This window comes from Mixophyes fleayi, chromosome 9, assembly GCF_038048845.1.
Source record: "Mixophyes fleayi isolate aMixFle1 chromosome 9, aMixFle1.hap1, whole genome shotgun sequence".
Lineage (NCBI taxonomy): Eukaryota > Metazoa > Chordata > Amphibia > Anura > Limnodynastidae > Mixophyes > Mixophyes fleayi.
This window is the reverse complement of record NC_134410.1, coordinates 75,029,931-75,055,537: the sequence shown is the minus strand read 5'-3', so window position 1 is coordinate 75,055,537 and position 25,607 is coordinate 75,029,931. Positions and strand designations below refer to the sequence as shown.

The following is a 25,607-nucleotide window of genomic DNA, read 5'->3' as shown; positions in this document are numbered from 1 at the left end:
CTTCATGGTATTTGTTGCAATACACTGACTTTAAAAAAAAAAAAAAAAAATTATCAGCAACACCATTAATTATCTAGGTGTAGAAACAAACAGGCAATACATTGCCATCTCAACTGGTAACATTTTAGTTTATAACCCAAAATATCCTGTTGTAATTTGTCTATATTACCTTGTAATTCAATAATAAACATGGTGAGCCTGATTCATCTAGACACGCATTCTAAGCAAAATGTGCAATTGTTTAAAAACGCACATAAATCAGCTCTGTGCACCTCCAAATTCAACAAGGATTGGATCTGAAGATACATGCGTGAATTTGGGTGAATGTCTGCTCTGCTCTACTACACAAGACATTGCAGGATATGTCCAATACCTATATGGATTATAAATTCACAAAAGTATGCTAAGAAAAAAAAATATTGAATTAATGTCACTTGTTAATAATATGGGCTTAATGATAAAACTGTAAAAAAAATGTTTTTTTAATCCCCAAGTAATACATGTATTAGGGTGTTCTTAATGACTACTGAACATAAAATACATTTGTATAGTTGCTTCTGTATGCAAACCCATGTTATAGCATACATATGTGACTGTCATCACTGGTACTCAGGACTCAGACTAGCCCTGTATCTGGAGCAAGAGATACGGCAGAAAAACAAGTAACTTTGAGATGCTCAGAGCTTGATTCAGATGTGGCTGCATGTGCTTGAAATTGGATTTTTCTGCATGTTGATTATGGCCAAACACCCCTTTCCCAGCTTGTTCACTCACCAGTAAGTGTACTTTACATATGAAGGCGTAGCGGACATGGCTGCATTTACTAGAGTATGGTTCAGTACTGGGCATGCTCAGAATGTTTTTTCTCACAATATGCTCAAAATCGGCATATACGTGCTTTGATGAATCAGGTCCAGTATAATCATCTGCTTATAATAGTTTTTTAAAATCACTTGCATCCATGTTGACTTCTCTCTCTACAGTCGACATGTCTTTATGCAGGGCATTAACCTGTCAAAATTGACCTGATTTAATAAATTAGTAAATTGTAAGTTCATATTTGACCAGCAGAGTTATAGTTATATATAAATAAAGGGAGAAAGATCCAAGTTCCTAGAGAGCACCATTTTGAGGCAGCTTCAGAAGCTGATGTTATTACTGCAGTGGTTCCCAAACTGTGTGCCGCAACTCAGTTGGATGCAGTGACGATCTCACAGGAGTGCCGCAGCCAGATCCGGTGGTAAGCAAGGTGGGGAGACTACTTGGTATTTTTTTTGGCTTAAGCGTGACTTGAAAAAAATTTGGAGACCCTAAGGGTGCCTTGAACTGAGAAAGTTTGGGATCCACTGTATTAGTGAGTTCCAAGTAGAGCTTCTATGTGTCACAGCAATATGGTTTGTGGGATCCATCCTGGTACCCCTGGGACTAGTAGTGGCAGGAGTGTAGTGGAAACTGGGAGGCCGGATGAATGTCTTGCTCATAGAGCCTGCTCTAATCCCATATACTGGATGTTAGGAGGAGGAGGAATGCTGGACTATATACCATACTGAAATAAATGCCTGGAATCTGTTCCTGATAATCCTGGACGAGGGAACAGGGGGGACCTGAACCCACGACCAGAGACGCAGTACCTCCAATAACTCAGAGACTCAGGCAAATATAGTACCACAACTGGGACGACTCATAACTCAGGCAGAGGATATACAGGGGTGGCAATCCCTTGAACAGACTAAGCCTGGAACTGACCCTGGACAACTCAGAACCAGGGTTAGGCCTGGAACTGGAAATCAGTACCTCAAGACACAGAAATGGCTCCAGAAGGTGGATGACTCAGAAAAAACAACCTACTACCCCAGATAGCCAGTAGAAGAGACAGGAATAGATTGATGAGAGGAGGATCGACACAGAAGATAACAGCTGGATTCTGTACACAAGCAGATAGAATGAATCTGAATTCAAATGAAGGGTTAATGGTTTGCAGTTCATATAACAGCAACAGGTCGAAGCTGAATTCACAAAAGGGTTAATGGTCGCAGTTTATAACAGCCACAGGATGAAGCTGGACTCACTCAGATGGTTAATGGTTTGCAGTTCATATAACAGCATACACAATGAACTCCCTCAGAGGGATAATGGTTAAAGTCCATATAACAACATACACAATGATCCTGAACTCACTCAGAGGGTTAATGATAGAAATCCATGGAACAGCAAACAGGGTGAAGATAAATTTACACGAAGGACTGATGGTTGAGACCTGTATACAGCAGACAGGACGAAGCACCAAACAAACAGAAGCTGTGGAAGTCTGGAACTAGGAAAGTGATGCACTGGCAATTTGCTGAGTGTAGGATGAGACTCTTATAGTCTGCAGAGGAAGCCAATTGGTGGATGAGATCAGGTGTTCAGGCTCAGCAGGATGTTTAGCAAATGTCTCACCCAAGATGGCAGCCTCCGGTACTGAAGACAGAAGTCATGCTTGTCCCAGGATAGAATGCTGCATTCGACCAGGAGTGAGATTCACAGTGATATGGTACCACTGCAGTGGCGCACGAATAGGGGGTTTCTTAGTGTCTCCAGAACCCCCCCCTGCGCTAACTAAATGGCCACTATAGCGGCACTGTCTTATACAGCAGCCACGGCGCTGTCAAAGAAGCGTCCGCGGCGGTGCTGTAGTGTATACAGCACCACCGCGGACGCTTCTTTGACAGCGCCGCGGCTGCTGTATAAGACAGCGCTGCCTAAACGGAGCTGCTGCGCATGCGCAGTAGCTCTCGCGCGGGTTGGGGTTTTGTGGTTTTTTTTGGGTCGGGACAATCCTCCGTGCGCCCCTGCACTGAGTGGTGTAAACAGGACTAAGACCCCGATTCATGACAATATGTGAGTGTGTATTGTCAATAAGCACACAACCTCCTCAGTCATTCATACAGGAAAAAAAGGAAATACATCAGAAAAAACAACATTATATCAATGGTCATGAACATAATAATGCAATTCAGTAAACTGTCACCAATACTACCTCCAGGGACAGTGAGCATATATTCACATTAATCACGAAAATCTATTTTTATGATAATGATACTTTTTTTTTATAAAAAGGGATGAAGAGCATAAATGAATTGCCCTACAGTACTTACCTTTAATTGTGATCCAATTAGTTATTTTAAGAAGAAGCTTGACCAGTGGTTACAATTAAAAACATGTATTTGATGCACTTTACTGCCATGTTCTATTTGTATACATAATGTGTGTTCAGTGGTGATAGTGAAATTTTCACCTGAAAAGCTCTACCAGAAATGTGGAAGTGCTGATATTTAAACAATTAATCAACAATGGATAACCCCTAAATCCCCTCCCCCCATTCATGACATACAAGAACAAATCCTATTGTAATTCTGAAAAAAAAAATTAACATTAGTTGTACATTTATCTAGGGATGTGCACCGGCGACTTTTGAGGTCTCGTGTTTTGTGTTTTGGATCCGGATTTTCGTTATTTTTGAGGTTCGGATTTGTCTCGCAAAACACTTGACGAAAGGTCTCGGTTCGGATTTAAGGTTTTGGATTCGGATTTTTTTGCAAAAAAACATAAAAAGTTTAAAAATCAAGTTTTTGGGCTTATTTTCACTCCTAGGCTATTATTAACCTCAATAACATTCAATAACAAGCATTTCCACTAATTTACAGTGTATTCTGAACACATCACAATATAGTTATTAGTCCAAAACGTTGCAACAAGGTATCTTTCTGGACTGCGTAGAGGAGTGGGTCACCACAAAATATATTAAAAACCCTGAACTTTTATGAATCGCACCAATAAATGTACCTGGACAGCGTAGAGGAGTGGGTCACCACAATATCTTAAAAACCCAGAACTTTTATGAATCGCACCAATAAATGTACCTGGACTGCCTAGAGGAGTGGGTCACCACAATATATATTAAAAACCCTGAACTTTTATGATTCGCACCAATAATTGTACCTGGACTGCGTAGAGGAGTGGGTCACCACAATATATATTAAAAACCCTGAACTTTTATGAATCGCACCAATAAATGTACCTGGACTGCGTAGAGGAGTGGGTCACCACAATATATATTAAAAACCCTGAACTTTTATGATTCGCACCAATAAATGTACCTGGACTGCGTAGAGGAGTGGGTCACCACAATATCTTAAAAACCCAGAACTTTTATGAATCGCACCAATAAATGTACCTGGACTGCGTAGAGGAGTGGGTCACCACAATATATATTAAAAACCCTGAACTTTTATGAATCGCACCAATAATTGTACCTGGACTGCGTAGAGGAGTGGGTCACCACAATATATATTAAAAACCCTGAACTTTTATGAATCGCACCAATAAATGTACCTGGACTGCGTAGAGGAGTGGGTCACCACAATATATATTAAAAACCCTGAACTTTTATGATTCGCACCAATAAATGTACCTGGACTGCGTAGAGGAGTGGGTCACCACAATATCTTAAAAACCCAGAACTTTTATGAATCGCACCAATAAATGTACCTGGACTGCGTAGAGGAGTGGGTCACCACAATATATATTAAAAACCCTGAACTTTTATGATTCGCACCAATAAATGTACCTGGACTGCGTAGAGGAGTGGGTCACCACAATATCTTAAAAACCCAGAACTTTTATGAATCGCACCAATAAATGTACCTGGACTGCGTAGAGGAGTGGGTCACCACAATATATATTAAAAACCCTGAACTTTTATGAATCGCACCAATAAATGTACCTGGACTGCGTAGAGGAGTGGGTCACCACAATATATTAAAAACCCTGAACTTTTATGAATCGCACCAATAAATGTACCTGGACTGCGTAGAGGAGTGGGTCACCACAATATCTTAAAAACCCTGAACTTTTATGAATCGCACCAATAAATGTACCTGGACTGCGTAGAGGAGTGGGCACTGGGCACCACAATAAAATATATAAAAAACCTTCAACAGATCTGCATTACACTACACATACGGCTGCTCCTCCATCCTCTCCATCATATACATGTTGGAGTTTTAGCGTGTGACAACCTCTTGTTTTTGATAATGTCAGTGCATTTTGAATATTTTTCAATTTGCCCCACACCACTGAATGTACTTTATCTATGATACGCATCTATCTATCTTGACTGCGTAGTGTGGTGGCCCCGGTACACAATTTGGTACCGAGGCCACAATATAATTAAAAAACCCTCCACGTGTCAGAATTCCACCAAACAAGTATCTGGACTGCATAGTGGGGTGGCCCCGGTACCCAATTTGATACCGGGGCCACAATACCTCCTCCAAACATGGTACAGACAATTCGTCATTGAGATCCCAGACAGACAGGGTCAAAGTGTTATTGTTTGACTTTGTAAACCCAAAAAACTGTCCCTGTTGCACATAGTCGTGCAATGAAGACTGACTTTTTCATTTAAAGGCACGATCTTTCAAGTGTAGTGTTTGTAAGTCTAAGTCATATTATACTTTTGGTAAAATTGGTTTATTTTGTTCCTCTTTATGGTAATTAGTAATAGAATTAAAGTATGAAATAGAATTAAAGTATGAAATAGAATTAAAGTATTAAATAGAATTAAAGTATGAAATAGAATTAAAGTATGAAATAGAGTGGTATATAGAGTTGTAGTGTGGTATAGATAGAGTGGTCCACACAATATAATAATAATAAAACCCTCAACTGGTCTGAATTCCACCAAACAAGTATCTGGACTGCGTAGTGTGGTGGCCCCGGTACACAATTTGGTACCGAGGCCACAATATAATTAAAAAATTGGGCATCAACTGTCACCGTTGTTTAATATCTGATACACCTAAATATGGACTGCACAGTGGAGTGGCCCCGGTAGTAAATTTGGTGCCGGGGCCACAATACCTCCTTCAACTTCCAAGTGTAGTGTTTATAAAGACAGACAGCGTCGAAGTGTTATTAGTTGACTTTCTTAACCCTAAAATTGTCCCTGTTGCAAATATTCGTGCAATGGACAGTTACTTTTTTATTGAAAGACTCAAGCTTTCAAGTGTAGTGTTTATAAAATATAAACAACAATACAGTAGTTTTAGAGCACGTCAATACCTATTGTTTTAAATTATGACACAGCATTTTACTTTTGGTTTAATATCTTGTATTTTTTTAAATTTGGTTTTACTTTTTGAACATGGCAAACGACTGTTGATTGGTCATATAATGCAAAAAAAAAAGGTCCAAGATGGAATTGTCCTTGGGCCCTCACACCCACCCTTATGTTGTTGAAATAGGACATGCACACTTTAACAAACCAATCATTTCAGCGACAGGGCCTACCAAACAACTTTGGCTGAAATGATTGGTTTGTTTGGGCCCCCACACCAAAAAAGCTATTCATCTCTCCCTGTACAGACTAAACAGGCTCTACTGAGGCAAGATGTCGTCCTCATCCTCAACCTCTGATTCTTCTCCCCCTACAGTGTGTACTTCCTCCTCATCACACATTATCAATTCGTCCCCGCTGGACTCCACAACCACAGGTCCCTCTGTACTGTCTGGAGGGCAGTGCTGTACTTCATTGAGGAATTGATTATTCATTTTTATAAACATCATTTTTTCAACGTTGTGAGGAAGCAACCTCCTTCGCCGCTCACTGACCAGGTTCCCCGCTGCACTAAAAACTCTTTCCGAGTACACACTGGAGGGGGGACAACTCAGGTAAAATAGAGCCAGTTTGTACAGGGGCTTCCAAACTGCCTTTTTTTCCTGCCAGTAACAATATGGACTGTCTGACATGTCTACTTGGATGGTGTCAGCAAAGTAATCATCCACAATTTTTTCTATTGTGACAGCATCCAATGCAGCGAGAGTAGACATGTCTGCAATGGTTGGCAGGTCCTTCAGTCCGGACCAGATGTTATCAGCATCCCCGCCAGTGCCTCTTTTGGGAAAACTGAGCTTTTTCCTCGCAGCCATAGATGTGGAAGAAAATGAGGGTGGAGCTGTTGGGATGTCACGGTCCTCTTCAGAGGACAATCTCCTGACCAGCAGGTCTTTGCACCGCTGTAGACTTGTGTCCACCGGAAACAGAGACACAACATACGCTTTAAACCGAGGATCGAGCACTGTGGCCAGAATGTATTCCTCTGACTTTAAAAGAGTGACCACCCTCGGATCCTGGCAAAGCGTACGAAGGGCTACATCCACAAGAGCTACATGCTTGGTGTAATCGCAATGGCTTACCAGCTCCTCCCTCACTTTCTCCAGCTGCTTCTGCAACAGCCTGATCAGGGGAATGACCTGACTCAAGCTGGCAGTGTCGGAACTGACTTCTCGTGTGGCAAGTTCAAATGGCTGCAGAACCTTGCACAACACGGAAATCAGTCTCCACTGCGCTTGACTGAGGCGCATCCCCACTCCTTTGCCTATGTCGTAGGTGGCTGTGTAGGCCTGAATGGCCTTTTGCTGCTCCTCCATCCTCTGCAGCATATAGAGGGTGGAGTTCCAGCGCGTCACAACCTCTTGTTTGAGGTGATGGCAGGGCAGGTTCATGCTTTTTTGATGTGCCTCTAGTCTGCGGTAGGCACTGGCTGAATGCCGAAAGTGTCCAGCAATTTTGCGCGCCACCGCAAGCATCTCCTGCACACCCCTGTCACTCTTGAGGTAATGCTGCACCACCAAATTAATGGTGTGGGCAAAACATGGGACGTGCTGGAAATTGCCCATATTTAATGCCCGCACAATGTTACTGGCATTGTCTGACACCACAAATCCCCATGAGAGTCTAAGTGGGGTAAGCCACTGGGAGATAATTTCCCTCATTTTCTCTAATATGTTGTCAGCATTGTGCCTCTTATTAAAGCCTGTAATGCACAATGTTGCCTGCCTTTGCACGAGCCGCCATTTTGTAGTTGCTGCTACTGATGCAGCTGTTGCTGTTGCTGCGGAAGGGGATGCATCTACCCAGTGGGCTGTCACAGTCATATAGTCCTTCGTTTGCCCAGAACCACTTGTCCACATGTCCGTGGTTAAGTGGACAGTGGGTACAACCGCATTTTTTAGAGCACTGAGGACACTTGATCGTACTTCTCTGTACATTTTTGGTATCGCCTGCCTAGTGAAGTGGAATCTCGAGGGGATTTGGTACCGGGGACACAATACCTCCATCAACCCTCTAAATCCCACTCCACTGATGGCGGACACCGGGCGCACGTCTAACACCAACATTGCAGTTACAGCCGCAGTTATACGCTTTGCAATAGGGTGACTACTATCGTATTTTGTGGTCATGGCAAACGACTGTTGGACGGTCAATTGTTTTGTGAAAGACTTAGCGGTCTTACGACTTCCCCTCTGGGAAGATGACCGACTAACAGCAGCAACAGCAGCAGTGGCAGTAGTAGGCGTACCGCTGCAGGATTCCTCGGATGAATCCCGTATTGAGGAGGACTCAGTCTGGCTGCTGACTTGGGCTGCAGGACTGAATCTGATGGAGATTGTGGAGGAAGTTGACGAGGAGGGTGTTGCTGGTGTGTATCCAACTGGACCACGGGATTTAGGTGTCCCTGTACCGATGAGGGTCCTAGCCCCAGTTCCTGAACTAACCACTGAACTATGAAGGTTATTCAGGTGACGTATAAGGGAGGATGTTCCTAGGTGGGCAAGATCCTTACCCCTGCTTATTTGAGCTTTACATAAGCTACATATGGCCATACATTGGTTGTCTGGATTTGGATAAAAATAACTCCAGACCGAAGAGGTGCATTTTTTGGTCTTCTGACCAGGCATGACGATGGGCTTTTTCATCCCATGGACATCAGCTGTTTCCCCCCCTGGTGCCTCATTTACAATAACCACATCACCATCCTCATCATCAAGTTCCTCCACAGCGCCAGCTACATCATCAATAGCCTCCTCCCGAGCCACCTCTTCCCGTACAGTGATGGGAAGGTCAGGCTTGACAACCACCAACATCCTTGGACTCGCCTTGTGGATTTGTGATAATTTCTCTTTAGAAGGCAGAGTTGTTTGCTGTTTTGTTGCTGACAGCATAACTCTCTTCAATTTTTTGTAGGGGGGGGAGGAGGAGGAGGGCTAAGATCCGTGGGTGAAGCTGAACCACTAGTCATGAACACGGGCCAGGGCCTAAGCCGTTCCTTGCCACTCCGTGTCGTAAATGGCATATTGGCAACTTTACGTTTCTCCTCAGATGATTTAAAGTTTCTCTTTTTGCTACTTTTTCTTAACTTGGGCTTTTTGGATTTTACATGCCCGGTACTACGAGATTGGGCATCGGGCTTGGAAGACGACGTTGATGGCATTTCATCGTCTATGTCATGACTAGTGGCAGCAGCTTCAGCATTAGGAGGAAGTGGGTCTTGATCTTTCCCTACTTTATCCTCCAAATTTTTGGTCTCCATTATATGTAGCACAAGATACTGCAGAATGTGTGAACTTGGTAATATTGCAGTACCAATGGACTTATACTGCTGGATTGGTTTTGCAAATTTGGTTATAATTATTATATATTTTTTTTTTTTTTAAATTTTTATTTTTTTTTACTTTTTTTTTATTTTTAAAAAACTTGGGAATAGTGGGGAAATAACTATGCCCTTAGAAGCACAGAGCACAGGACACAGCACCACTGGACTGAACAGGACACGGCACAGGACCCAGCAGCACTACGGAACTCAGCAGGACAGAGCACAGGACACAGCACCACTGGACTGATACTGCAGAATGTGTGAACTTTGTAATATTGCAGTACCAATGGACTTATACTGCTGGATTGGTTTTGCAAATTTGGTTATAATTATTATATTTATTTATTTTTTTTTTACTTTTTTATTTTTTTTTACTGTTTTTTATTTTTTAAAAACTTGGGAATAATGGGGAAATAACTATGCCCTTAGAAGCACAGAGCACAGGACACAGCACCACTGGACTGAACAGGACACGGCACAGGACCCAGCAGCACTACGGACCTCAGCAGGACAGAGCACAGGACACAGCACCACTGGACTGATACTGCAGAATGTGTGAACTTTGTAATATTGCAGTACCAATGGACTTATACTGCTGGATTGGTTTTGCAAATTTGGTTATAATTATTATATATATTTTTTTTTTTTTTAATTTTTTATTTTTTTTTACTTTTTTTTTATTTTTTAAAAACTTGGGAATAATGGGGAAATAACTATGCCCTTAGAAGCACAGAGCACAGGACACAGCACCACTGGACTGAACAGGACACGGCACAGGACCCAGCAGCACTACGGAACTCAGCAGGACAGAGCACAGGACACAGCACCACTGGACTGATACTGCAGAATGTGTAAACTTTGTAATATTGCAGTACCACTGGACTTTTACTGCTGAATGTGTGAACTTGGTAATATTGCAGTACCAATGGGCTTATACTGCAGGATTGGTTGTGCAAATTTTGTGGTAATTAAAAAAAATTAAAGTAGTTTTTGGTATTTTTTAAAAAAACTTTTTTTTATTTTTTTAAACACAGGGGAATATTGGGGAAATAACTATGCCCTTAGAAGCACAGAGCACAGGACACAGCACCACTGGACTGAACAGGACACAGCACAGGACCCAGCAGCACCACTGACCTCAGAAGGACAGAGCACAGCACACAGCACCACTGGACTGATACTGCAGAACACAGCACAGCACAGCACAGCACAGCACAGAACTAAACAGCACAGAACTAAACAGCACAGAACTAAACAGCACAGAACTAAACAGCACAGAACTAAACAGCACAGAGGACCACCTAACACACCCTCCCTCTACCCTGATCAATGCCCGAGTGAAGATGGCGGCGACTAGCGGGGAATTTATAGGATCCGAGTATCGCGAGATCCGACAACGGGATTATGAGTCAGAGCCTCAGTTTCACATTTGAATTTGGCGCCAATACCCGGATCTGTCTCGGATCCGACTCGGATCCGCAACGTTCGGGTGGGCTCGGATTTCATAAATCCGAGTGCGCTCATCCCTACATTTATCATCCTTACTGTTGGTGATGAGAATGATGATCACTATAGGACTGAAGCTGCACCTGATGATTATTTTGAGTTGCAAACTGTAAATTCTCAGTCATCATCGCTCTTTGCATTAAAAACAAAATTCCAAGCCAGCCATGGCTATACACTCGCTTTATACACTGACACTAAAAAATCACTTACATTTTCTATGGTTCATTTTGTTTACTTTCCCTTACAATTATGTCACAATCAGTGTTAGTTCCAGCCCACTCTTTCCGTTATTGACCTATGTGAACTTGGGAAGTTTAATCTATTCTTTCAAGAACACTTCAGAGCCCTTGATTTTACTGTAACCACCTCTGACCACATCATGGCACCACTGTGACTATGAAGGCTAATTCTGTTTCAAGCAGCGGAATCAAAACCTGGTACATTAATCAGTATGTGAGAACTGCAATGTGATTATGTGCTAGTACTAGTAGGACAATTAGCTATAGGTGATTTATTTACAATAGAAGATAATTATAAAGAGCATTTCTAATCATTTTTTAGCACAATACCTCTGTTTTGTAGTTTTATTCAAGTGTGTTTTTGCTTTTACTCAGTGACAATCATTTAAAAATGTGGGAGTGTTTATTGTAAGTACTTCACTGTATTGCTAGGTCGGATTAATTAAATACTTATACTAATATGAAGATTTCTGTACTAATAGGCATGGCACCAAGTTAACCCATTAAGAAGAAAATGTATCCACCTTTGTTAACTATATGTGTATCTCATTTGCTGAATGTCACTTTATATTTTAAGTTGATGTGCAGTGCAATTCTCTGAAAGGTCGATAAGAGGTTCTCATTAGAGATGCTCAGACTTGGTTCCCCGAGAACCAAACATAACGGAACTTAACAGATCTGAGTACCGAACTGAGCCGGCTCAGTACTTTTGCGCATTTTCGGAATTGAAAATGAGGCAAAACATCATCATTATGTCTTCGGATCTCGCAAGTTTTGTATCCTATAAGTACCGCTCTCCACGGCGATCCAGCGCCATTTCACAGAGGAACGCAGAAGGGGTAGCACAGTCTGTAGAGCAGTTGGGCAGCAACATACGTAGAATAGAAAGAGGAGGGGGTAGCAGTGTTCTTCAAAGTCTACAGTCATATTCAGGAGAGCTCCATTACTCCATTGCTAATTGTCATTGCTGAAATAGAATTAATAGGGCAGGCTTGGTCTTCTAATTTTGCAGTCCCATAATGCACAGTGTTATATAGGTAACACACAAAGAGGAGAGCTCCATTGCTCTATTGCTAAATGTCATTGCTGAAATAAAAAATACTAGGGCTGGCAGGCTTTTCTTCTGACTTTGCAATCAAATTGTACGGAGTTATATAGGTTACACACAAAGAGGTGAGCTTCATTGCTCCATTGCTAATTGTCATTGCTGAAATACAAATACTAGGGCTGGCAGGCTTTTCTTCTGTATTTGCAGTCAAATTGTACGGTGTTATCAAAATGGATTCACAGCAGTACAGAGAAGAGCAGGAGCACCAAGCAGCTGCTGCCACCAGTCATGATGATAGTAATCCCTCTATGTCATCTGGTAAAGCCTATGTAAAAGTTCATAGTGTTTTTAAGTCAGGGAAACAAAAATGTAAAAAAACACCTTTTACCTTGGTCAAGAAAAATAGATTTGTAATCCAGGCAAAGTTATCTGCAGAAAAAAATAAAATGCCAACATGCCATTCTACACACGCAGTAGCAAAGAAAGAATGAGGCCTTCGCCTTTCTCTCTGAGCGTGAGTTCTCCAACTGTCACTGAGTCATCTTCATGTAAGGTCAGTCGTGACCAAGCAAGACCTTGTCATTCGGACTCCAAAAGTGGTGCGCAAATACTTTTACATGTAAAAGCCAAGATGGAAGAAAACAGTAAGGCATTAGAGGAAAATGTATGTTCAGATTCAGAAATGACACAAATCCCTGAAGAGTTTATCTAAGAGTGCTATGTGTACTCCTGACCATTCTGATAGTGTACCCATAAAGAAGGCCCCTTTCAGCATTTCTGCAGATGTGTGCCTGAAAAGCCCGAGCGTAGCCGGTGATACACCAATTGAGGATGCCTCTTTGGAATTGCAACAGGATGAGGGGGATATTTGTGTAGCAGACAAGGGCACTAATGAGGATGTTGATGATGATGATGTTGTTTGTGTAAGTCCTGCACCAAAGGAAGCAGTTCTGGTACGTGATAAGAAGAAAGCCAATGTCATGCCTAGACATAAGATCAAAAAATTCACTCCTTATGTGTGGAATTATTTTTACCCAAATCCTGACAACAGTTGTCTAGCCATTTGTAGCGTATGTAAACCCACAGTCAGTCGAGGTAGGGACCTTAACCATCTTGGAACTAGAGATGAGCGGGCTCGGATTATCGCAATCCGAGCCCACCCGAACAGTGCGGATCCGACGGCAATCCCAGCACTGTTCGGGTATTTCCAGCGGGGAGAAACACTGAAAGCTAGACTCGGACTCCAAATCCCGCCGTCAGATCTCGCGAGACTCGAATTCTATAAATCCCCCGCTTGCCGCCGCCATCTTTAGTCGGGCTAAGATCAGGGAAGAGGGAGGTTGGTTTTTTTAGTGCTGCTGTGTCCTGTCACTCTGTCCTGCTGAGTCCAGTGGTGCTTTGTCCTGTGCTCTGCCCTGCTGAGTCCAGTGGTGCTTTGTCCTGTGCTCTGTCCTGCTGAGTCCAGTGGTGCTTTGTCCAGTGCTCTGTCCTGCTGAGTCCAGTGGTGCTGTGTCCTGTGCTTTGTCCTGCTAAGTCCATTGTTATTAAAAATTTATAAAAAAAATTCCTGCAGTCCAGAAATATTAGTACTGCAATATATAAATACGTTTACTGTTCCTGCAGTCCAGAAATATCAGTACTGCAATATTTAACTACGTTCACTGTTCCTGCCGTCCAGAAATATTAGTACTGCAATATATAAATACGTTTACTGTTCCTGCAGTCCAGAAATATCAGTACTGCAATATTTAACTACGTTCACTGTTCCTGCCGTCCAGAAATATTAGTACTGCAATATATAAATACGTTCACTGTTCCCGCAGTCCAGAAATATTAGTATTGCAATAGTTAACTACGTTCACTATTCCTGCAGTCCAGAAATATTAGTACCAGAGATTAAACTACGTTCACTGTTCCTGCAGTCCAGAAATATAAGTACCAGAGATTAAACTACGTTCACTGTTCCTACAATCCAGAAATATTAGTACCAGAGATTAAACTACGTTCACTGTTCCTGCAGTCCAGAAATATTAGTACCAGAGATTAAACTACGTTCACTGTTCCTGCAGTCCAGAAATATTAGTACCAGAGATTAAACTACGTTCACTGTTCCTGATTGGTTTGTTGAAGTGCGAATGTCCTATTTCAACAACATCAGGGTGGGTGGGAGGGCCCAAGGACAATTCCATTTGGCACCTCTAGCAAATTCTTGCAAACTGCCATACTGTCTGCCACTGCAGTGCCACTCCTAGATGGGCCACGTGTTTGTGCCACCCACTTGTGTCGCTTAGCTTAGACATCCAGCTACCTCGGTGCTACCTTTTGGACTAAAAACAATATTGTGAGGTGTGAGGTGTTCAGAATAGACTGGAAATTAGTGGATATGAATGTTATTGAGGTTAATAATAGTGTAGGAGTGAAAAAAAAACAAAAAATATTGATTTTTGCACTTTTTATGCTTTTTTAAAAAAAAATCAGAACCAAAAACCTTTAGTGGGGTGTTTTGGCAAAACCAATCAGAACCCAAAACCTCAAGCTAATCAGAACCCAAAACACGAAAAGTGGCCGGTGCACACCCCTACTTGGAACCTCATCAATGTTACACCATTTGACTCGAGTTCTTTTCAATCTGTTGGGAAAATCAGAAAATGATGCTAAAAAAATAACAACAAGCAGTCCATCATCAGCTAGGACCCTTCTCTCACCTACAACCCGGCGCACGCAATCTACACCCACAACACCATCCTCATCAATGTCCTCAGTAGCGATCTTAGTTAGTCCTGCATCCAAGTTGCTAAGGCTAGATGACTTCTCCATTAACCTGGATTCCTCAGAAAAATTCTTGAGCATTAGTCCCACTGTTGCTGCTGTTGCTGGGGGTGAATCATCATCCCAGAAGAAGACCAAGTAGAAGACTACTAGTAGTTTACAACAATTGACTGTTAAAAATTCCTTTGCAAGAGGAAGTAAGTATTAAAGCTGTCACACAGTCGCAAAGCAGATGACAGAAGCCATTGGCGACTATGCTAGTGTCACTCACCGGACTGTTAGTGCCTCTAGGTTGGGACATGGGTCTCTCTCGCTCCTGCCTCTCCTGAGCCGCAACCGTCCGCCATCTTGACTAAGATTGCGCATGTGCAGAAACCCTGAACTGTTAATACCTCGCCTCTAGTCTCATTGGTTAATTAATCACCTCTCAGTACTTAAGGCACTTGTTGCCCTATTACTTTTGCCTGCTCTTGGTTCTCATTCCTTGAGACTTTGAGGTGTTTCCTGTTTCTGCTCATGTTATCCAATTGCTCTGGACAAGTCTCCTCTCCACATCGGTAGTTGAACTTACCCGCTGCAGACTACTCTCGCTACCTCCGTTACCTGCCTGCTCCTGGACAAGTCTCCTCTCCACATCGGTAGTAGAACTTACCCGCTGCAGACTACTCTCGCTACCTCCGTTACCTGCCTGCTCCTGGACAAGTCTTCTCTCCACATCGGTAGTAGAACTTACCCACTGCAGACTACTCTTGCTACCTCCGTTACCTGCCTGCTTCTGGACAAGTCTCCTCTCCACATCGGTAGTAGAACTTACCCGCTGCAGACTACTCTCGCTACCTCCGTTACCTGCCAGCTCCTGGACAAGTCTCCTCTATACATCAGTGTTACAACTTGCCTATTGCAGACCACTCACATTGCTCCGTTACATGCCTGCACCTGGACAAGTCTTCCCTTCACATCAGTGGTACAATTTGCCTATTGCAGACCACTCACATTACTCCGTTCCACGCCTGCACCTGGACAAGTCTTCCCTACACATCAGTGGTAAAACTTGCCTACTGCAGACCACTCACGTTACTCCGTTTCACACCTGCACCTGGACAAGTGTTCTCTACACATCAGTGGTAAAACTTGCCTATTGCAGACCACTCACGTTACTCCGTTCCATGCCTGCGCCTGGACAAGTCTTCCCTTCACATCAGTGGTACAACTTGCCAATTGCAGACCACTCACGCTATTCTGTTACACACCTGCGCTGGACAAGTCTTCTCTACATATCCGTGGTGAAACTTACCAGCTGTAGACCATTCATGTTTCCTTGTGATATAGCTACTATTCTGTATGGTACCTATTAGCTGGACTAAAGTCTACAAGTGCCTCTGTATTGTAGCTGCAAGTCGCTGACTCTTCTACTATATTGCTGATTGGTCTGTGCCTAACGTTATTCAGTTATCAAGTACTGGCCTGCTATATGCTACCTGCCTCTTTCCTCATTTTATCCTATTTACTAAACTGCTGTACCATCACAGTTCCACGGTGCCAAGACTCAGCATTTTTACTATTGACATTCCTTTCCTCTATTCTACTGTATGGTTCCACTGATTCACCACACTACCCAGAGGTCCGCACTTCTGGTAAGTGTAGCTACACCTGGTGAATTCTGGGTAAAACTCCTAGTGCCCGTGACAGCTAGTATTAGAACTGCGTCCAATATCCACTATTAATGCAGCTGGTTTTAGACAGTTACTTGAGGTCTTGTGTCCCCGTTACCAAATTCCATCACAACACCTTTTCAGTCAAAAAGCTATTCCTCATCTCTACCCAGAAGGTTCGTAAAAATTTAATTATTGGGCTACAAAATTCCATTCTACCCACTGTACACTTAACCACAGATATGTGGACAAGTAGAACTGGGCAAACTAAAGATTATATGACTGTGACAGCCCACTGGGTTGATGATTCACCTTCACCAGCAGGAACAGCAGCAGCATGTACCAAAGTACGTCACATTTGTTAGAGGCAGGCTACTCTGTGTATCATTCCCTGTATTGTTCACACAAAAAAATTGGTGGTGCAGAGCTTTTTAAAAAATGACAGGGACGTACATGAGATGCTGTCTGTGGCCCGTAAAATATCTAGACATTTCCGGCATTTGGCAACAGCATGTAGGAGATTGCAGCAGCTGCAAGAACAATTTAATTTGCCCTGCCACCAACTGAAGCAAGATGTGGTAACAAGGTGTAATTCCAACCTGTATATGCTTCTGAGGATGGAGGAACAGCGAAAAGCCATCAACGCTTACTCCACAGGCCATGACATTGGGAAAGGAGGGGGAGATATATTTTAGTCAAGCGCAGTGGAGAATGACATCAAAAATAGCGACTCGCCATTTTTGATTAAACATCATCCATGGTACCAGTGGCATACGGACAGCATTTGGAGTAAGCTGTACACTGGCTCAACTCTTTGCCTAAGTTTCCTCTTTTCCTTATTCGCACTTGTACGCAAATTTTCTACTAATAAGACACACTAGCACAGTCTTCCACCTGATTTGTTATTCTGTTGATTGTATATTGGATTTTATGTGGATGAGGTGGTAGATGTGAAAGGCTGTTAGCCTATTTATTTCAGTTTGATTTTGTGGATTGGATAATGATTATAACAGTATTTTCTTTCATATAAATAAGAATACTGGAAAGTCATAAGGCCACAGATTAAACTATAAGTCACAGTGTCACATAGGTGAGATAAAGTGGATCTAAACTACATGGTAGCAAATATCTAAAATTTAATTCCTACTATGTAAGTGGTAGGGATAATAATATAACACTGCTTTAGTACAGCATGTAGTTCTTAAAATAAAGATAATTGTTTTAATGGTCTTAGAAAGCTATGTTTAATATATTAGTCATTGCTTTTGCTATGAAAACTATAGATGCCTTCCAAATTCAACATGCAACAGAAAAGTTTTCTAATCAATAGCTATGACCTTTGTCATCGATTTACATAGAAGCAATGTATTGTACTTTGCATTATATTCATAATTTATTACACCTTTTCTTAATCTTTAGGTTCGTTTTGTGAGCAGCACCTGGGTTTTTGGCAAACTTATGTGTCACGTGAGCCGCTTTGTTCAGTATTGCTCAGTCCACGTGTCCGTGCTTACCCTCACAGCTATCGCTCTGGACAGACATCAGGTAAGCATTTTGATATTGAACATTTCCTTCATGGTGATGGTGATGATGACTTCTAATGGTTTAAAATGGAACTAGACTGGTTTCTAAATTGGTTCGCTATTCAGTATCATTCAAATAATAACAACTCAAGTCATTGGTAAAGGCTTAGTAGACATAGATAGCAGATCTACTGTGCTATATTTTTAAAAGTTGGTACATGGCAATCACTAATTTTAATGAAAACGACAGAAGTATTTTGAAATAAAAGTAGTTATTTATATACTTTGGTTTCTTCAGCAACAATTTAACTTATATATATTAGAGATGCTTAGGCTCGGGTTTCAGAAAACTGAGCCCACTCAAAGTTAGCCATTCCGAATACCGAGCGAAGCCGGCTCTGTACTTTTGCATGCCCTTGGAATTGAAAACGAGGTAAAACATCATTGTTGCATCTTCGGATCTTGTTAGTTTTGGATCCTATAAGTACCACCCTCAATGGAGATCCTGCGCCATTTCACAGAAAGACACAGAAGGGGTAGCAGGGCTGTTGGCAGTCTCCAGTGAAGTTGGGCAGCATCATAGCTTAAACAGAAAGAGGAGGGGTGGCAGTGTTCTTCAAAGTCTCCAGTGAGATTCTACAGAGATATATTACACACAGAAACAAAAGAGTTGTCAGTGTTCAGTGCCGAAAGACAAATTATAGCGATGGCAGTGTTCTTCAAAGGCTCCAGTAACATTCTACAGAGATATAGTTCACACAGAAATTGAAGAAGTGGCAGTGTTTAGTGCTAAAACAGAAATTCAAATAATAGGTCTGGCATGGTTATTAAAAGTCTCCAGTCACATTTAACTGTGCCATTGCTCATCCAGAAATAGGAGAGGTGGTAATGTTCAGTGCTGAAATAGAAATTCAAATAATATGGCTGGAAGTGTTAATAAAAGTCTATCGTGACATTTAACTGTGTCATCAAAATGGATTCACATAAGTCCAGAGAAGACCAGGAGCACCAAGCAGCTACTGGCACCAGTTAAAATGCTAGTAATCCCTCTATGTCATCTGCTTAAGCCTATTTTAAAGTGCATAGTATTTTTAAGTCAGGGAAACAAAAATGTAAAAAAGCACCTTTTACCTTGGTTAAGAAAAAAACACCTGTAATCAAGGCAAAGTTAATTGCAGAAAAAATTTAAATTGCCAACATACTATTCTACATATGCTGTGGCAAGGAAAGAATGAGGCCTTTGCCTTTCTCTATGAGTGCTAGTTCTACAACTGACAGTGAGGCATGTTCTTGTAAGGTCAGTCATGATGATGTAAGACCTTGTCATTCAGACTCAAAAAGTGGTGCCCAAACACTTTTACGTGTAAAAGCAGAGCTGAAAGAAAACATTAAGGCATTAGAAGAAACTGTAAGTTCAGATTCAGAAATGACAAATCCCTGAGGAGAGTCTATCCACGAGTGCTTAGTATAAGCCTGACCTTTCTGATACTGTACTCATAAAGAAGCTTCCTTTCAGCATTTCTTCAAATGTGTGGATGAAAAGCCCAAGTGTAGCCGGTGATACACAAATTGAGGATGCCACTTTGGAATTGCAACAGGATGAGGGGGATAATTGTTTAGCTGATGACCGCGCTACTGAGGATGTTCTTGAGGATGATGTTTTTTGTGTAACCCCTGCACCAGTGCAAGCAGTTCTTGCACGTGATAAGAAGAAGGCCATTGTCATGCCTGGGCATATGACCAAAAAAATCGCCTCTTATGTTCAGAATTATTTTTACCCAAATCCTGCCAACAGTTGTTTAGCCATTTGTAGCATTTGCAAAGTCACAGTCAGCAAAGGTAGGGACCTTAACCATCTAGGAACCTAATTCACGTTACGCCATTTGAAGCTAGTTCATTGCAAGCGGTTGGGAATATCTGAAACTTATGCTAAATAAATGACAACAAGCAGTCCAGCATCAGTTAGGTCCCTTCTCTCAGCTAGATTCTGGCACCTATCTCATCAATATCCTCAGTAGCTATTGGAGTTAGTCCTGCATCCAAGTTGCTAAGGCTAGATGACTCCTCCACTATCCAGGATTCCTCAGAGAAATTCTTGAGCGTTAGTCCCACTGCTGCTGCTGCTGGGGGTGGATCTTCATCCCAGAAGCAGACCAAGAAGAAGACTACTAGTAAATTACAACAATTGACTGTTAAACAATCCTTTGCAAGAAGAAGTAAGTATGAAAGCTGTCACCCAGTCACAAAGCGGATCACAGACGCCATGGCAACTATGTTAGTATTAGATCAGCGTCCAATATCCACTATTAATGCAGCTGGTTTTAGAGAGTTAATTGAGCTCTTGTGTCCCCGTTACCAAATTCCATCACTACCCCATTTTACTTAAAAAACTATTCCTCACCTGTACAAGAAGGTTCATAAAAATGTAATCATTGGGCTACAAAATGCCATTCTACCCACTGTACACTTAACCACAGATATGTGGACAAGCGGAACTGGGCAAACTAAAGATCATATGACTGTGATAGCCCACTGGGTTGGTGATTCGCCTTCAGCAGCAGGAATAGCAAAAGCATGTACCCAACTGAGACAGATTTTTCCCAGGCAGGCTACTCTGTGTGTCACCGGCTTCACTAAGAGGCATACAGCTGACAATCTGTTACAAAAACTCAGGGATGTCATTGATACATGGCTTATTCTACTTGGACTCTCCTCAGGTTATGTCATTTCTGATAACGCCACAAATATTTTCAGAGCATTAGAGCTGGGTGAATTCCGTCACATTCCCTGTGTTGCTCACACAATAAACTTGGTGGTGCAGAGCTTATTGAAAAATGACAGGGACATGCAAGAGATACTATCTGTGGCCCGTAATATATCTGGACATTTCTGGAATTCTGCAACAGCATTTTGGAGATTGTAGCAGCTACAGGAACAATTTAATTTGCCCTGCCATCAACTGAAACAAGAGGTGGTAACAAGGTTGAATTCCACCCTGTAAATGCTTTTATGAGTATTGAGGAATAGTGAAAAGCCATCCATGCTTTCTCCACAAGTCATGACATTGGGAAATGAGGTGGAATGTATTTTACTCAAGCGCAGTGGAGAATACTTTCCGTGTTGTTCAAGGTGCTGAAACTATTCAAATTAGTCACCTGTGAAGTGAGTTTCGACATTGCTAGCTTGAGATAAGTGATTCCCTTAATTAGACATTTCGAAAAGCAGCTTGAGAAACTGAAGGAGGAGCTGAAACAAGGCAATTACGCTAAGTATGTCGAACTTCTAGATCAAGTACTGGCGACTGTGCTGGATGCTAGGTTTAAGAAGTATGTCTTCTCTTTGTTTCCAGCTGACCCAGATCTCAATAGATGCAAGGAGCTTCTGATGAGCAAGATGAAAGCTCAAGTATTACGTGTCAGGATGGCGTCTCCTCCTTCAGTTTCCCACTCAACTGCTGCTAGGAAAAAATGACTCGGCACAACATTTTGACACCTGGTCTGGTCTAAAAGAATTGATCAAAGACTGTGACACCTCACCCGTAACCCCACCTGATCCTACTATCAACATCCAAAGGATGGTGGAGGATTATTTTAATGATAGCATAGAAATAGACACATCAGACAGTTCCTTTACATACTTGGAGGAAATAAAGGGAATTTGGAGACCCATGTACCAACTCACTTTGCAGTACCTTAGCTGCCCACCCTCCAGTGTGTACTTGGAATGAGTTTTCAGCACAGCCGGGAACCTTGTCAGTCATCGGCGTAGGAGGCTACTTCTTCAAAATATGGAAGAGATGATGGTCAAAAAAATGAACTTCAATTTTCTGACTTAGAGTTGAACATAAGTACATTTGCTGTATGTAAACTGTGCTTTGCTGCACTGTGTATGCACTAAAAAATCTGGCCAAATTAAGAGTTGCAAGTAATTTCCACTTGCACCCTCCTGCACCTTGAGAGGTGTTTTGGGAGTGTGAAAGTGAAGGTTCAGTACAGCAATGCACACATAACTCTGAATGAATGCAAAGTCCACAGAAAGTTCAATGAAAAATTGGAAATGTGTCCTATAGCAACCAGATTTTAGCTATCATTTATTTAGTGCATTCTACAAAATGACAGCTAGAATCTGTTTGGATGCTATAGGCAACATCTCTACTTTTTCAAACCCGCAGATTAGTAAATATAACACCTAGTCAGCCCTGCCCTTGCATCCAGTGTCTCACTTTAATACCTAAAACAAAGGCTAATTAACATTACATAATCTGGCTGTAATTTCTTTCATACAAAATGCCAATATCGCAATGTAATTACTGCATAACCTGACTAATCGTAAGGATAACGTTGTAATATAATACATGCATACGTGGTTAACACACTAAAAACCAGCAATATTAGGCACCGTTTTAATCAAATAGGAGGGGGGGGGGGGCTGGCTGGCTAAACCCCTGTTTTCAGGCTTTACAGGTGTTTCCCAAGCATCAGCTTCATCCTGAGATTAAGTTGCTGGTCAGGAGATTGGAGATAAGGGAGTCTCCCACACAAATCAGGAGGGCTTTTTTTTTTAAAATGCTCATAATATCACAACCTTCTGTCACTTACCTTCTCAATATCAATAAATGATTAACAATTTCACCCAGGTGTACCCTTATCCTTAATGTTGGGATCACTTATCCCAAGCATCCATTAACCTGCGTCTCTTCTGGGCTGACAGAACACAACCAACAAACCTGCACCCTAGGGCGGTGCCTATACTGAAACCAAAGCCTTAAAAGGGAAATATTCAGTCATTACATAAATAAAACCAAGCATAGTCCGCCTACTGCTCAATTTTTTCCGACCCTGCCTTGTTCACTCTAAAACCAAGGCCCTCCACCATAACTAAACTAAAACTTGCTAAACTCCATCTAACCTATAAAGACAAGCACTATTGGAATTAAGTATGCTTAATCTGCAGCCGTCAATAGGGACACCCAAACCTGACCACCACTGGATTATCTGTCCAACGTACCTTTAAATCCCCCACCCATCAGAAAAAGACCTACATATCCCCGTGGGAGCTATATCAGGTCAGCAGCGGACCAAGTCAGGCCATGAGGAATGTATCCACTCCATGTCAGACCCAAACAGAGACAGGGATCTAGAAATTTTTTCTACCCCGGGCGATATAGGGGGGCGATTTAGGCCCCACCCCCTTTCTAACTTCTAAGGTTGCCGACGGCTGCACAGTATGTGCAGGTCCGTTCGGCAGTGATAATGTGCTGTTCCACTGCTCTGATTGTGTTTAAAACACAATCACAGCAGCCGGGCAGCACATTATCACTGCCGAACGGACCTGCACAGTGTGCAGCCGCCGGCAGCAAGCCCCTGCTAGGGGTGGATCCGCCACTGAACAGGAAGCAATTAAGGCTTATCATTATAGAGCAGCCCAAACATAGATCCAGACCATAGTGGCACAGAGCAGAGAGCTTAGAATACATAGCTCAAAGTGAACAGCAAGGAACTACTGCAGGGATAAGGAAAAAGGGGAGGGGAAAAAAGCAAGAAAAAAGAAAAACATGAACAGGAGACACAAGTGAAGGTTAAATCATAAAAAAACCTTGTGGGGCTAACAGTCACTGAGGTCCACCTGTAGAGGAAAAATTAGGTAAAAGACCTTTGCGCCCTTACTTCCAAAAGCAACAAGCACGCAACACCCTCTGTCACCCGAAGGCAGAAAGGTAGAACAGAAATTCAGGACAGCAGAAAGGGGCTGTACATACTTCTCAAAAGCATGTGACTACCTCCTGCCCATTTGCTGTATCCATTGTATTGAAGTGCCATCTACAGCTGCAGACGTGACTCCCTCAATCTGAAAGCAATGCGCGCCAAATCATCACACCATTGCAGTGTTACATCTCTGTGTATCATATACAATAAAGAATCTCCACTGTGATCGCAGTGGTCCTAAAGCACAAAGGTTTAATTTGCAAAATAGATTACAGGGCAAATGATCACATTCATATGTTTGCACAGTTGGCACCAACACAAGCCAGAGATGAACAATTTATACACTTATAGTGAACCCCGGCAATGACAAAGTCAATATAGGAAAACCTGGTATCCAATGTTTTTCAATACTCACACATTCCTAAGAAACTACAAATCTGTTGATGGTTTTGCGGCAGTGTCATGTCTTGTATAGCCTTAATCCTGTCCGTTGACAAATCCCCCGAGTATGACAGCATCCAAAGTACTTGTACTTTGCCTGGCATGACTGTAATTTATCCTTTGCAACCTTATGCCCTGTTTGTGAGAGATGAAACAAGTGTTTAGTATCAGACACTGATGACATAAACGAATCAGAACACAGCAATACTGCATACTAAGATAGACCAGACCTTTGCTTGGTTGATAGTCATGCAAGGCTTGTGACAAGATACTGGGTTTATCGATAAACCCTTGAGGGCAATCTGATACATGTATACTGTATCTCTTTGTAAGAGAAAGCAAAGAGGTACCGACAGTCAGGATGGAGACGGACAGAGAAGAAAATAGAGCAAGGATCAATAATAGTAAAACGGTTTGCAGAAATAAAAGTTGCTTCAGAATGACAGCTGGATAGGGCACTACAAGGAATTGGCTCCCAACTACTTTATTAATCCCCCTTAAATCTAGTACTAGTCTGTAGCCACTCCTCCCATTCTTTTAATCATAGCAGGAGCTACATTAGTCAACATGCCAGTGTCCTGTCTATCTTTTGTCTATAAGGAACACTGTACAAGTGACAATATTTCTTCTACCTGTGATGGATTTTTGTCTATAACAGAGGAGTGCAATATTAGCCCTTTTGGGGTGTCCAGTATATCCTGTATTTCCTGTGCATGGCTTCCTGGAATATCTAAAAGCACAGTATATTACACACCCCATTTTGCATAATAAATATCAGCCAAGTAAGTTAGTATGAGCCACTGCATCTAGAATAAAAGAATGATTAGTATGTCATGGTTAATAATGCACTTCTCATGTTATTTCCACAGGTAGAATGTTTTTTCTGGTGATTAAAAAATTCAGAGGAGAAGTTAACACAGATCTGCCCCCCCAACCCCCCACCCCCCCTACCCTGTGTCTAAAAAAAAAAATAAAAAAAAAATAGATTAGTACCAGATATATTAATTTTGATTTTGGGCTCTTTGTTCTTATTATTATGTAATCTAACCATCTATAGATTACAGGTGTGGCCCAGATTTCAGAGAGTAGCATGCATACTCATTGCCATTCAATGAGTACGTCCCTGATGCCAATTTCTCTATCCTATTGTAAATTTTTTGCCAATTACTCTGTCACCTGTTATCTGCATGGGGATAAAATATTTGCTTATATCTATTGTCTGCACTTGGTGTAACTATATAATAT

The 25,607-nt window shown here is 42.0% G+C and overlaps 1 protein-coding gene across 2 annotated transcripts in view; it reads left to right on the top strand.

The window, feature by feature from the left end:
• LOC142101633 (G-protein coupled receptor 83-like) overlaps positions 1–25,607 on the top strand; it is a 105,107-nt gene that overhangs the window by 15,730 nt on the left and 63,770 nt on the right. For both annotated transcript variants that reach the window (XM_075186041.1, XM_075186040.1), the window contains exon 2: positions 18,113–18,238. In XM_075186041.1, coding sequence (XP_075042142.1) covers positions 18,113–18,238 — 126 coding nt within the window. The remainder of the gene's footprint in view (positions 1–18,112; positions 18,239–25,607) is intronic.